Source organism: Festucalex cinctus, chromosome 13 (assembly GCF_051991245.1).
Source record: "Festucalex cinctus isolate MCC-2025b chromosome 13, RoL_Fcin_1.0, whole genome shotgun sequence".
Lineage (NCBI taxonomy): Eukaryota > Metazoa > Chordata > Actinopteri > Syngnathiformes > Syngnathidae > Festucalex > Festucalex cinctus.
The window spans coordinates 6,753,460-6,767,425 of NC_135423.1; the positions used below are offsets into that span (position 1 = coordinate 6,753,460).

The 13,966-nt window shown below is 41.8% G+C and overlaps 2 protein-coding genes across 3 annotated transcripts; one reads left to right on the plus strand and one right to left on the minus strand.

Annotated features, from left to right (window-relative positions):
* Positions 1–727: 727 nt before the first annotated feature.
* On the minus strand, positions 728–6,351 carry hspa8b (heat shock protein family A (Hsp70) member 8b). 2 transcript variants are annotated; one of them, XM_077541102.1, is made up of 9 exons: positions 6,184–6,351; positions 5,232–5,441; positions 4,938–5,143; positions 4,507–4,659; positions 3,344–3,899; positions 2,350–2,552; positions 2,066–2,264; positions 1,242–1,474; positions 728–1,160 (listed from the first exon to the last, which is right to left on the minus strand). In XM_077541102.1, the coding sequence occupies exons 2-9, from the start codon at positions 5,434–5,436 to the stop codon at positions 966–968; spliced, it is 1,950 nt and encodes a 649-aa protein (XP_077397228.1). In that variant the 5' UTR covers positions 5,437–5,441; positions 6,184–6,351; the 3' UTR covers positions 728–965. The 2 variants fall into 2 exon arrangements, with proteins under 2 accessions (XP_077397228.1, XP_077397229.1); XM_077541103.1 differs by having other exon boundaries at positions 5,232–5,438; positions 6,184–6,346.
* A 3,301-nt stretch (positions 6,352–9,652) lies between these two features.
* Positions 9,653–13,956, plus strand: LOC144033485 (zona pellucida-like domain-containing protein 1). The gene is made up of 10 exons (XM_077541633.1): positions 9,653–9,794; positions 9,875–10,101; positions 10,178–10,362; positions 10,453–10,525; positions 11,497–11,594; positions 11,672–11,752; positions 11,833–12,004; positions 13,144–13,246; positions 13,323–13,352; positions 13,479–13,956. Exons 1-10 carry the CDS (start codon positions 9,653–9,655, stop codon positions 13,556–13,558), a joined length of 1,191 nt encoding a protein of 396 aa, XP_077397759.1. The 3' UTR covers positions 13,559–13,956.
* The last annotated feature ends 10 nt before the right edge of the window (positions 13,957–13,966 follow it).

Genomic DNA, 13,966 nt, shown 5'->3' on the forward strand with positions numbered 1-13,966 from the left:
TGACTGGTTGCCATGTTGTCTGCGAGAAAATATAAATAACATTTGCAAAAAGAAGGTAATTACTGTTAATATTGCAAAAATACGCCATCACCCTGTAACAGTCTGTAGTACGGCATCACGCCACATGGTGGCGCCTCTTCGCTTTGTTATGCCGATAGGTCAAGTTTGCTTTTCATCTTTCAGTACACTTTGAGGTAAACGGACACGTGTACAAGAACGCTATGCCCTTCCAGTGAATATATTTTTTGTCTGTTAAATAAAGTACATGTGGAAACACGTCTTTGTTCCTTTTGGCTATGGCGTATATGTCATGGAGGCAGGACTTCCGGGTTTCCACATATCGGCCTTGTTTCCGCTTCCGGTTTACGACATGTGGGCCACTGTCCCAGTACTTGCCGCCTTTGCGGCCCTCGGTTGCGCGTTCCTGTCGACGGGTGTAAGTGTGACTGTCTCAGGTAAGACGCCCTGCGCACTCCCGCCACGAATGGGGGGTGCTGCGAGTGTTGGAACGCAGCCAGCAGTGGCCGGAAACGGCGCTGGTGTGGAACCCGGAAGTTCGCGGCATCTACTCCATTCAGCACCCCCCCCATTTCTGCAGGCCTACTTGCATTCTGCTCATTCAACTATGACAAGTACGATTTATCAACAAAATGTACACAGGTAAATTTCAATACATTCAGCAGATGAGCCACCCTGAAAAGAAATTTGCTAAACAAACAAGGACAACTTTGCTGCTTTTGAACAATTTTATTAAGGAAAACAAGTTTTGTAGTGAAAAAAGAAAAGAAAAAAAGATTGTGAATGGAATTCAAAGTGCAACGCCCAAGAGTTGGTTTGTGTGCAAAGAGAGCCCAAAGCCAGTGAGAGTACCTCGAAAGCCACGACAGACAAGTGAGTGAGTCAAAAGAAGCTGTTGACAACAGTTGAGGCAAAAAACATCCGCCACGGTGGACTGGACTTTGACTTTAGTCCACCTCCTCGATGGTGGGTCCAGACGAGCCTGAGCCTCCTCCCGGAGCACCGCCTGCACCGGGGAAACCTCCGCCGCCCGGCATTCCGCCCGGCATGCCTCCCGCCCCCTGGTACAGCTTGGTCATGACGGGGTTGCAAACCTTCTCCAGCTCCTTCTGCTGGTGATCAAACTCCTCTTTCTCAGCAGACTGAGTGAGGACAAAAAAAAATAAAGATCGTCAAAATAATTCAACATGAAATACGACGCCATTGTGCCAGGATTTGTTTACCTGGTTCTTGTCCAGCCAGCTGATGACTTCGTTGCACTTGTCCAGAATCATCTTCTTATCATCGTCGCTGATCTTGTCCTTCAGCTTGTCATCCTCCACGGTGGACTTCATGTTGAAGGCGTACGACTCCAGGCCGTTCTTGGCGGACACCTTTTCCCTCTGCACGTCGTCCTCGGCCTTGTACTGCTCCGCCTCGCGCACCATGCGGTCGATGTCGTCCTTGCTTAGACGACCTAAGGGCAAAAGGTTGATGGGAAGAAGAAGAAAAAAGAAAAAAAAATCACTTACACATTGAGAGGATTCTCAAGCCCGTTTATTTATTTTTTTAAGTCTTGACTTCCTAATCTTGGTGCATCCATAATTAAGACTAAAAGATGAGCTTTTACCTCAAACATTTGCAATTTGCAACAATATTCATGAGGCGTATATTTTATTTTATTTTTTGGGTGGGGTGAATTCAATATTTTCAACTGTGGAGAAAACACAAAAACAAAAAAACTAATTTTTTAAAAAGATTATTATATCCAGTACCCTTTTAAGTAATACAATTTCTTAAACCTTACAACTTGTTTCCAAAATACGACAATCTCAAAATAAATAAAACCTGAATTTTTTTTCTCCTAAAGATACCTCAATTATTGTCACATTAATCCCCAAAACATACCAAAATGACATTCTGTAATTTCTATTCCCAAAAGGGTAAATGTAATTTACTAGCTTCTCTCAATATTTCATCTTTCACTTGAAAATAAGAGCCATCCATTTTCCAAAATCGCTAAAAAAATTTCTCCCATTGCATTTTTTTTTTTTTGGGTCATGCGCACCTTTGTCGTTTGTGATGGTGATCTTGTTCTCCTTGCCGGTGCTCTTGTCAGCCGCGCTAACGTTCAAGATGCCGTTGGCGTCAATATCAAAGGTCACTTCGATTTGAGGGACACCTCGGGGGGCCGGGGGGATCCCGGCCAGCTCAAATTTCCCAAGGATGTTGTTGTCTTTGGTCATGGCCCTTTCACCCTCAAACACCTGCGGGCATGAGCCGCAAGAGTTATTTCTTTCTTTTTTGGCGCACGTGTTTGCGAGGGCGCCGGCGGGCGGGTTGGGCTCGCACCTGGATAAGCACGCCGGGCTGGTTGTCCGAGTAGGTGGTGAAGACCTGCATCTGCTTGGTGGGGATGGTTGTGTTCCTCTTGATGAGCGACGTCATCACGCCGCCGGCCGTCTCGATGCCCAGCGACAAGGGGGTCACGTCCAGCAGCAGCAGGTCCTGAACCTTCTCCGACTTGTCGCCAGACAGGATGGCGGCCTGCACGGCTGAAACAACAAAGGTTGGATGACATTTCCATTATTTTCTTCAGACTTTGGTTTAGCACCCGACTGATATCCATTTTTTTAGGCCGATATTAGGGGTGTTAAAAAAAATCGATTCGGCGATATATCGCGATACTACATCGCGCGATTCTCGAATCGATTCAAAAAGGGCAGAATCGATTTTTTTTTTTTTTTTAGGATTCACACCTTGAGCATGGAAGAATGTTATATGAACGGAACATTAAGCCTTAATATTTTATTTTAATGCTGTTCAAACATGAAACAGATTACAACCTCTATAAGACTGAAATTTCAGATAAATAAATAATACATTTTCATATAAATCTTACACTCTACAAGCTTACTGATTAGTATTTTCTAAATTTGAATGAAAAAAAATCGCAACAATCGACTTATAAATTCGTATCGGGATTAATCGGTATCGAATCAAATCGTGACCTGTGAATCGTGATACGAATCGAATCGTCAGGTACTAGGCAATTCACACCCCTAGCCGATATCGATTGACAGAAAAAAATATATATATAAAATTAACCACTTCCCCAATTCCCTTTCAATGCACAAACTTCCACTATTAAGATTCTCTGCTTTGAATGACAAGTCCATATATAAAAAAAATAATAATAAAAAAGTATACTCTTATTGTATAGTTTTGTGTCAATAAAACCATTACTTGTTCACAACTGCTGTAAAGCATTAACCTTTTGGTTTATATATTTTTTATTTTGTGTTATTTTCACATTCGGGCCCTACTTTGGTTTGTAAACGGATACCTGCGCCGTAAGCCACGGCCTCGTCGGGATTGATGCTTTTGTTGAGCTCTTTCCCGTTGAAGAAGTCCTGCAGCAGCTTCTGGATGCGGGGGATGCGCGTGGAGCCCCCCACCAGGACGATCTCGTTGATGGCCGACTTGCCCAGCTTGGCGTCGCGCAGCGCCTTCTCCACGGGCTCCAGCGTGCCGCGGAACAGGTCGCCGTTGAGCTCCTCGAAGCGGGCCCGGGTGATGGAGGTGTAAAAGTCGACGCCCTCGAAGAGCGAGTCGATCTCGATGCTGGCCTGCGAGCTGGACGACAGCGTGCGCTTGGCCCGCTCGCACGCCGTGCGCAGGCGCCGCACCGCCCGCTTGTTGTCGCTGATGTCCTTCTTGTGTTTGCGCTTGAACTCGCCGATGAAGTGGTTGACCATGCGGTTGTCGAAGTCCTCGCCGCCCAGGTGGGTGTTGCCCGCCGTCGACTTCACCTCGAAGATTCCGTCCTCGATGGCCAAGATGGAAACGTCGAAGGTGCCGCCGCCAAGGTCGAAGATGAGGACGTTTTTTTCGGAGCCGACCTGCCATTGGGGGGGGGGGATTGAAAAATCACATTGCGACTTGGTTCAAGTTGTTTTGTGTTGGGTGATATGGCCGGAAAAAAAAAAAAAAAAATGATTTTTTTTCAGTCAATTACAATTTTACTCTGATAAACCCAACAAACATTTGTTTCATTTCTTCAAAATAATTACTGTGCCAAATGTTCACACATTAATGTACACTGATTCTAAATGAGTTTTAACAAACTGAAAATTCATAGTTTATGACTTAAAAAGCAACAATTAAGTAGTTGGTAGCTATTGTAAACATGTCTTGTAAGGCACCCAGCCAGCATTCTGTCACTCGTGCAAAAATAAAAAAAAAAATTTGGGGGGCTGTAACAAAACATACGAACAACAGCTTTTAATAACCCAGAAGACAAAATGTTATTCCACGATTTAGTAAATTTTAACCATTTGATTTTTAAAATGGACGATATCTAATTTGATTCATTACCCAGCACTAGTTTATTTATAGAATACTTTAATAACAGTGATGTACACAGATGAAATCAGAACATGAGGAGAAAGAAAGAAAAAAAATAAAGGAAAAGTGAAAAGGGGGGGAGAAAAAAAAAAAAAGTGTCACCTTCTTGTCCAGGCCGTACGCGATGGCCGCGGCGGTGGGCTCGTTGATGATGCGAAGGACGTTGAGGCCGGAGATGGTTCCGGCATCTTTGGTGGCCTGGCGCTGAGAGTCGTTGAAGTAAGCTGGCACGGTCACCACAGCGTTGGTTACGGGCTGCAAGAAACAAAAACAATAGTCAACAATGGAAAAGTCACAAAAGGCCGACAATGTTGGGACCAACTGTCATGACATTTTTGCAAAGACAGAATATTTCACCGTTAGACAACTTGACACATTAACTTCTTCCAGTGGAATCAATTGCTAACTGCTAGTTGGCAACGTTTCATTGCCTTGACATTTTACTACATCACATTTACAAATTTTCACGGTGGCGTAAACCGCTTAATGCTCTTTTGAAGAGAATAAACAAAAAGCACATGCAGCTAACATACCTTGCCGAGGTACGCTTCCGCAATCTCCTTCATTTTGAGGAGCACCATCGAGGAGATTTCCTCGGGGTAGAAGGTCTTCGTCTCGCCCTTGTACTCCACCTTGACTTTGGGCCGCGAGTTATCGTCGATGACCGTGAAGGGCCAGTGCTTCATATCAGACTGAACCACATCATCAGTAAAGTGGCGGCCAATGAGTCGCTTGGCATCTGAGGGGGACAACAACAACGACATTAGATAGAAAGTGGGAGAGGGAAAAAAAACACACACACATATTTCAATACAAGTGTTTCCTACCAAATACTGTATTCGTGGGGTTGAGGGCAACTTGGTTCTTTGCGGCGTCACCAATCAGCCTCTCGGTATCCGTGAAGGCAACGTAGCTGGGCGTGGTCCTGTTGCCCTGGTCGTTGGCAATGATCTCCACTTTGCCGTGCTGGAACACGCCTACGCAGGAGTAGGTGGTGCCCAGATCAATACCAACTGCTGGTGCCTTGGCCATGGCTTCTGAAAAGATGGAGGGGAGAAAATAGCTAAGTCATCACGGTGAAAATATGCATTTCTATAATTTCGTTTTGGGGGAAAGCTCAATGAAAAGAATTGTAACATCATTGGACAAATAATTAAAAGAACATTAATAGCTGTCATTTCATACTGTATATGTATGACTAATTTTACTATGAGAAGCACTTTGTCCTCTGAGAAAAGTACAGTGTAATTTAAAAACGCACTAACTAGTTGCATAAACCGGACAGTAAAATGGGAGACCGCATGGTGACTAACTGCGCATGCGCGGTACTTGGGCTTCACCCACAGCTCGTTATCAGGGTGTGGCCGCTCACTTCCTGGAAGCAAACAACTTTCTGGACATTCCACATGCTCGCAAACATTCATTAAACAATTGCGTGATTAAACGACCATGTGTCAAAAATGTTATCCAGTGGGACCTTATATTACCTAATTGACGAAAAAAAAATCGCCATGCTGGACACAACTGACACTCAACAAAAGTTCCGAAAGTAGTGTAACTACATATTACATTTCGTGTGAGTTGCTCCACTTGAAAATAATCAATAGTAGCAACTTAACGGGCAATTGTCCGGCTACTATTAAAAAGGATTTTTTTTTTGATTTTTTTTTTGTCTTGTCATCCCTCGTGGCCGGTTACCTTTACTTCCGTAATGTTGGCTTGCTCCGTTTTAAAACACGAGACAGTGCAGTAATGTCAAAAACAATTGACAGTACTCACCTGTTTTTACAAGGTGTGGAGATACTTTTAAGGCCTCTGCGGTGCAGCTGGACCGGTCTACGCACAAACCGGCGACTTGATGACGAGGAAAAGAAAGGCTTGCTTTAACGCCGCAGCTGAGAACACCCGCCACAGAAGCCTCGAGAAGGAAAGGCGGGGCCAACGGACGCTCGCGCAACAGTCGACGGTCCAATGAAAAAAAAGTAATGCCTTGTTGCTACCGGGAAAAGGGAAGATATTTGGCATGGGAGGCTTTTCTTTGGTTTAAACATACCCGCCCATCGAAAAAAACGGCATGAATAATTATGACGTCATCACGCGTTGTTATACAACGGTGGAAAACTACTAAATGCAGATTTTTTTTTCGATTTCTTTTCTTTCATAATTGTTAAAACATGTGTGATCTGACAGTAGAATATAATAATGCTGAAGCATCCCTGGGCAGGTTATATTTACATGGAAACACAGAAACTGAAATCGGACAATAAATAAATACATACATACATACGTAAATGCCTGAAAAGCGAAGAGGCTTGTTTGCCCCACTGAGATGTACGTTTATGTTGCCCACATTTATGGAAGTCACACTCACTGACACGTGATAGTCACTTAAAATGATCACAGATACGATAAGAACAAAAGAAACAAGTCCAACGGGTCAATAATGCCGTTCTAATAGCATAGTTGCCCAAGTCACATATGAACTTTTTCGGAAAACGGGGAAAAAAACAAAAAACAAAACAACAACAAAAAAAGAATTCAACCATCAATTGCTTCCATTCACTGTGTGACTTCAGGTTATTTTTTGTTTGTTTCCATGTTTATCTTTTAATTTGAACACATTGCATTCTAACTATAGTTAAAGTGATTCAGTTCCAGTTTTTATTTTATTTATCGCCTAAAGATCGGGAGGGATTGGACTCTCACAAGAGTAAAGACCTATGAATGGGGGACCCGATAGCAGATTGTAAACAAGATATGCATTAAAAAAAATAAAAAAAATAAATAAATTAAGTTTTGACTTCTTGGGCCTTATTTTCGTGCCCGGGGAAAGTCTAGTGCAAAGCGCAGTCTAACTTCACGCATGGGCAGAGTTTTCCTTCTTATTTTACTTGACTAGCGCAGATACAACTGGGTATTATTGCCCTATTGTGGGATGGAACGCAGCCGACACCCTGCCAATCGAAGCAGCTCCCCTCATTGTCTTGAAAGTCAAGGTGGTCGAGGCGCACACAGTGCTTGGCATTGTGGAAACAGAAATTGACTCGTTGGGTACAGAGCTGAGATTTGGTTGGTGGGAAATTGGAGACCGCCTTGCACCCTGATGCTGCAACTGTGTATTAAAAAAAAATCAAAAATCAAAAATCAAGTTGACTGAACTTGGTTTTCTACTGCTCATTCCAAATAATAATGGATGACTTGTTGCCATGTGGCGCAGGGACCATGTGGCAGCCAAACAGGGAGTCATCCAACGCTTTTGTCCACACGCAAAACGAGGTCACCGTTGCTATTCCGGGTTCTCTTTTGTGTATACTACTTTTACAAAATGGGCTCTTTGGTCAATTGGTCGTATTTCCCCACGGTACAAGATTTGGGACATTCCGTCACATACTTACGCCAAAGGTATGGCTCTGAGATCATCTTTTTTTTTTTTTTTTTTTTTTGGGTGACAAAAGTGATTAAAAATGGCATTTGAAAGGTGAGCCGTCTTACGTATTGTAATACATCCTTCCCTTCTTCACACAGCGGCGTATTGTGGTGAAAGTCGCAAGGGAGCAGTAAAGCAAGATGTCCCTTGATGCAAAGACCATGAGGAGGATTTCTCCCACACGGGTGTGGCCTCTCACAACAGCCAAAACATTCTCAATGTGATGTTTTTTTGTTTTTTTTTTACAGTTTATAGGACAGCCCCGAGGTCATAACAAAAGTGTCGGTTACGAAACTCTGACGAATGCCGAGCACTTTTTTTTTCTTTTTTTTTTAAATCATATCAAAAGATCTGTGAGGATGTGGTGTTCTCACGTCACTTTGTTTGTTGCTGTTATTTGCTATGCAACACTTGCGCTTCCCATATGTTTCTCATGTATTCACACAAGGGAAGCAAAGTCATTCGATATTGACTTACTGTATAGCACCTGAGAAACATAACCAATTCTAACGTGCATTTTTGAAAATTAAGACAGTTGGATTGAAATTTAAATAATGACACAATTTATAAATTGTTATGGACTACCTGCAGTAAAACATATTTTCTGGAATAATAATGATGGTGATATATTTACAATGTTTTTATTCGCCCTCACAAAGGTGTGATTTTCCACCCCCAAACCAAAATATAAAAGCTCATTTTAAAAATTGGAAATACAAAATGAACATACATTTATGCTGTGGAGGCCAGGGCTCATGTTGCACTATTGTTCTGTGGATTCCGCTCATACGCCCCTTGAGGTGACACTATAAATGCATGCAGTCATACGCATGACGACTGGAAGACATGCACAAAATGATGATTTACAGGTGAGAACTCATCATTATTATTTGTAGCCATGAAATTGTTTATTTACTGCTTCCTTTTATACGATATATATTGAAAGATTATTGAATATTGAAAGATAAGGTTTAAAAAAAAAAAAAAAAGCATTTTTCTTTGGAGTCGGTAATTACAGAGGCATATAGGGCTGTGCAATTAATCGAAATTCAATTACAATTATTACACTCCACAATTAAATAAAAAAAAATGGGCATAAGATTGTTAATACTAATTTTGAGTTGTTTAAATGTATATATTTGCAAAATTTTTTTAAATTTTAAAATTACTAATTTAATAAGACCTGTTTGGTCCAAAAGGATCTTGCATAATCATAATGTTTCAAATTAATTGTCTTTTTATTTTGTTTTTTTTACACGTTTAAACATTTTCTTGTTTGATACCCAAAAAAGTAATAATAATAAAAATGATTGTACTAATTGTGATTTCATTTATTACCAAATTAATCGTGATTAATATTTTCTTCATAATCGAGCAAAACTAGAAGGATATTAGGAAAAGTGTAGGAAAAAAAAACCTAAAAAAATGCACAGGAAAAAAAAAGTAGTTATATATAAATAAGGTCACAAATAATATCACAAAAAGAATTAAACATAATTAAGCAAGAAAACACTAAATTCTCATAATGACAATTTTCTCATGAAACTGCAACTTGCAATATTTCAATACTAATTTTGTACTTATGCAAGTTCCTTTTGGATGAATTAAAAAAAAAAAATTAAATTAGTTATTTAAAAAACATACATTTAAATAACTCAAAAATTAGATTTTTTTTTGTTTTTTTTTGCTTTACAATTATGCTGATTTTGTTATTGTGGAGTGTAATAATTGAAATTGTAGGTGAATTTTGATGAATTGCACATCCCTATAATGAGTTGTACAGCCGAAATTATTTACCCTTGGCGGTGTGCGTACCATTGGATGTTTTTCAAGTTTCTCACGGTAATGTCTCATATGTCCAGAAAAATGAGGCTGGTGCTGCTCGTGTGCCATCTGGGTCTGTTGGGGATCCAGGGTCAGATACCACCCGAATGCATTACGAGTGACACAAACAGACCACCAGGTAGCGTTTGTATACTTTTTTTGTTTCCATTTTGCTTGCGTCGTGCAAAGCGTGACGACTCATTGTTGCGTTTGTGTCAGAAAACTCGGACATAACGGTGCACTGCGGCACCGACCGCATGGACGTGAGCATCTTCCTTTGCCCCATATACCAAGCCCTCTACAACGAGTCCCTCATGGTGCTCAACAACCAGTTGAACAACGACGAATGTTTCGGCGTGGCCGACTTGACCGTCGACCCGCCCGTCTTGAATTTCAGCTTCCCGATCAACGAAAGCTCCATGTCGTCATGCGGGAACGACTTCAATGTAGGTCATCGCGCTTGTTGTTGTTGTTGTTGTCGCTTTAAGAGCTCAATGATCTGACTGAAGCGTTTCTCTGAAGATCATCAATGAAGTGGGCACGGGCGCGTTCGCCGACTTCTCCAACGTCCAATTTGCCAACATCTCCGGCAGCGTCACCTCCATCGACCCGTCGGCCGGCATGATCACGTACAGGCCGCAGCTTATCTACATGTTCTCTTGCCTCTACCCCATGCAATACATCCTCAACAACACCGAGCTGGGAGTGTAAGTGGGACGTGTCGGGGGAAGGTGTCGCTTTTGTGGTTCTCACAGTCAAACTCACACTTTTTTCTTTTTCAATCAAATTCTTTACAGATCGGGTGTGAACGTGGCCATTAAAGACAACAACGGCAGCTTCATCAGCACGTTGAGCTTGGAGTTATATACGGTAAGAGTGGATCGGAATGTGCAACTAACCCGTCCGTCCGTCCGTCCATCCATCCATCCATCCATCCATCCGTCCATCCATCCAATCCATTCCATTCACCATCCAATCAATCCAATCCATTCACCATCCAATCAATCCATCCATCCATCCATCCATCCATCCATCCATCCATCCATCCATCCATCCATCCATCCAGCCAGCCATCCATCCGTCCGTCCATCCATCCATCCGTCCATCCACCAACCAATCCGTCCATCCATCCATCCACCAATCCATCCGTTCATCCATCCATCCATCCATCCATCAACCGATCCTTCCATCCATCCATCCACCGATCCATCCGTTCATCCATCCATCCACCAACCAATCCATCCACCGATCCATCCGTTCATCCATCCATCCACCAACCAATCCATCCGTTCATCCATCCATCCATCCATCCAACCATCCATCCATCCATCCATCCATCCATCCATCCATCCATCCATCCATCCATCCATCCATCCATCCATCCATCCATCAATCAATCAATCAATCAATCAATCAATCAATCAATCAATCAATCCATCAATCAATCATCCACCAAACAATCATCCATTCATCAATCAATCAATCAATCAATCAATCCATCCATCAGTCCATCAGTCCATCCACCCACCTACTACATCCATCCATCCATCCATCCATCCATCATCCCCGCCCCCCCATACACAAAAATGGCGGGGCACAGAGAAACCATGTGAGGAAAGACCCTCACGAAACACTGGAGCTAAAAACTAAATGACAATAAAATAAAAGCAAATAAATAAAGAATAAAAAGCAAACAAACAAACAAAGCAAAAAGACAGGATAATAAAAGGAACTGGGAACTAAAAAAAAGAATTTCAATGACAAACAAAAAAAAAAAAAAAAAAAAAAGTGTGTCTTGATCCATAGGTTTTAACTAACTGAAGTGTTATGTGATTTTTCAGGACGATCAGTTCCAAACGCAACTCACCATCCCGGAGACGGGACTCCAACTGAAGACCAAAATCTACGTTGCTGTACGAGCCACCAACTTAACAGACAGGTACCAGTCGTCCTCTTCATTGAGAGCTTTCGTGAGGCGATCAGGACGAGAAATGACTGCTGATTGGTTTTGGAAAGGTTCAACGTGCTGCTGGATCGATGTTACGCCACCACGAGCCCTTACCCGGACTTCGACTCCTTCTACGACCTTTTCATCGGGTGAGCACGCGACGGCTTTTTGCGCTTCGACACGAGATCGCGCTCTCGTCGTTCACGCGCACCCCCCTCGTCCTCCCAAGGTGTACACGTGACGAGCAGACCGAGGTGATCCTCAATGGCGATTCCCAGGTGGCGTACTTCTCCTTTGAGGCTTTTCGATTCGTGGAGCACAAGAATCGGAGCGTGTCGACGTTCTACCTACACTGTGTCACGAGGCTGTGCGAAGTGTCCTCCTGTGAGTCTCTAAAGCCGGTGAGTCTCATCAAGCCAACAAGTAGCCTGTTCGGTAACTTACAAACAGACAAATTAGCAATACGTAGCATGTGGCATCACTTTTGGGACACGCTTCGATCTTTGCTTTATAGAATGGAGCTGCTTGCTTTTGAGTTCAATCATTTGGAAATCTTGGTAGTCTAAACTCGCTAAAATAGGGCGCTACATTTTTATTTTTTTTATGTTAAATTATTGATGGAGGATTTCATGTTTCAATTTGAGTCGCAGGTCGATGAGGCTGCTGCATTTGAGGAAGGTCGGAAGTCGGATTTATCCAAGATGGCTTTTCCCAGTTCTGTGCTTTACCATTTATGTCATTTTAGAGTGATGTCACATTGTAGTGTCAGGGTACTTCATTTTTTTAGACTTCGCAAGTGGGATTTCCGAGTTACGGCGTTCCCGTACACGCTTCCTGGTTTGAAGTCGGAAAAGTCCGACTTCCGACCATCCTCGAATGCAGCATTACATCATTCTTCCAGAAACAGGAAGTAGCCTGCTAGCTAACAAATAGACCAGTGAGTGAATGTATGGAGGACAATTATTAAGAATTTAATATAAATTTAGTGTATATTTTTCCTTCTGTTGCTTTCTTCACTTTTGTTTGATACATTTATAATCTTATTGCGTTTAAATCACATCTGTGTAATCGGAATGTTTAGCGTTGTTCTTCCTGTAGCACAACACGTAGCCTATTTGCTAACATTCAGACAGAAAAAACGTCTGGAATTTGGAGAAGCATGACACCCCCGCACACTTTTTTTTTTTTTTAATGTACATATCCGTTCTTTGTTTGCCTATTTTTATCATTTAAATCCTGAGTCAACAATTGTACAGTCCGCTCATCTTAATTAAATCATCCTTTACGTACTGAACAACACGTTATGATTTGCTTTGTTGAATTCTGCTCTACATTATAATTTCACATCTTTTTCAATACAGGGTGGGCCATCAGTAGGGAAATATACTTTAAACATATTTAAGTAAGGGAGTGAGCTAGAAAGAAAGTGAAGACGGACCGACAAAACAATGGGATCAAATAGCAGTGACGCATTTTATCATGAAAACAATGGGGGAAGCTGCCTTGGATGGAATAAGAGCCTTTGTTTTCTTCTGAACAGGTTTGTCCTGCAGTTGGCCGAAGACGAAGAAGGGAGGTTGAGGACGTGCTAGCTAACGCGACGGTCACATCGCAGGCCATTTTGGTGGCCAAAAAGAGCACAGGTGGGTCTTGGTTCACTTCAGTCGTCAACATTACAATGTATTTGAGTTGACGTCTTTTTTTTCTTTAACTTTTCAGAAGATTTTCACACTAACACAGTGACTCACGGTGAGAATGGACATGTCTTTATTTTCTAGTACAAATAAAAACAACTTCTAAATATAAAACATAGAAATATGACAGATAACTCAAATGTAATCCACTGTATGGCTATTTTTTTTTTTTTGTATTCAGGTTCATCAGTGAGCCGCTACAGTGACCCTGTGGTGGCGGTCTTCACCAGTATCTGCATCTTGGCCATTTTTAGATTCTAGAGTCATTATTTTTGTTATTATTTTTAAAATGTGTTTACTATAATATTTAACTGTTCTCGGACACCTCGTTCAAAAGCACCTTATTTGTAAATGCAAATTTTATTTAACATATACACATTGAAGAAATGTTTTGTTAGTGTGAAAACCAAGAATCAATCTTGTTGGATACTTTCCCAGTGATGACACATGACTGGGCGGGTGTACCTAATCAAGTGGCCAGTGTACTGTAACAGAGAGGCTGCATTTCCATCATGTCACTTGAAGTTTTATTTACGTTTTCATCACAAACACGCAGTCAACATTCAACCATTAAAGTAAAAATACTGCCACAATAAATGTGCTTTTAGGAAATGTAAAGCTTGAGTATTTGAGTAAATTGTGAGAATTTCTGACACGTTATACAGTTTG

Excerpts from the sequence above, each read along its gene's own strand:
- hspa8b (XM_077541102.1), bottom strand. The coding sequence starts at position 5,436 with ATGGCCAAGGCACCAGCAGTTGGTATTGATCTGGGCACCACCTACTCC. Across the intron at positions 5,144-5,231 it reads CCCCACGAATACAGTATTTG|ATGCCAAGCGACTCATTGGC; the intron begins GTAGGAAACACT and ends TGTCCCCCTCAG. Across the intron at positions 4,660-4,937 it reads CGGAAGCGTACCTCGGCAAG|CCCGTAACCAACGCTGTGGT; the intron begins GTATGTTAGCTG and ends TGTTTCTTGCAG.
- LOC144033485 (XM_077541633.1), top strand. The coding sequence starts at position 9,653 with ATGTTTTTCAAGTTTCTCACGGTAATGTCTCATATGTCCAGAAAAATG. Across the intron at positions 9,795-9,874 it reads TGACACAAACAGACCACCAG|AAAACTCGGACATAACGGTG; the intron begins GTAGCGTTTGTA and ends CGTTTGTGTCAG. Across the intron at positions 13,353-13,478 it reads CACTAACACAGTGACTCACG|GTTCATCAGTGAGCCGCTAC; the intron begins GTGAGAATGGAC and ends TTTTGTATTCAG.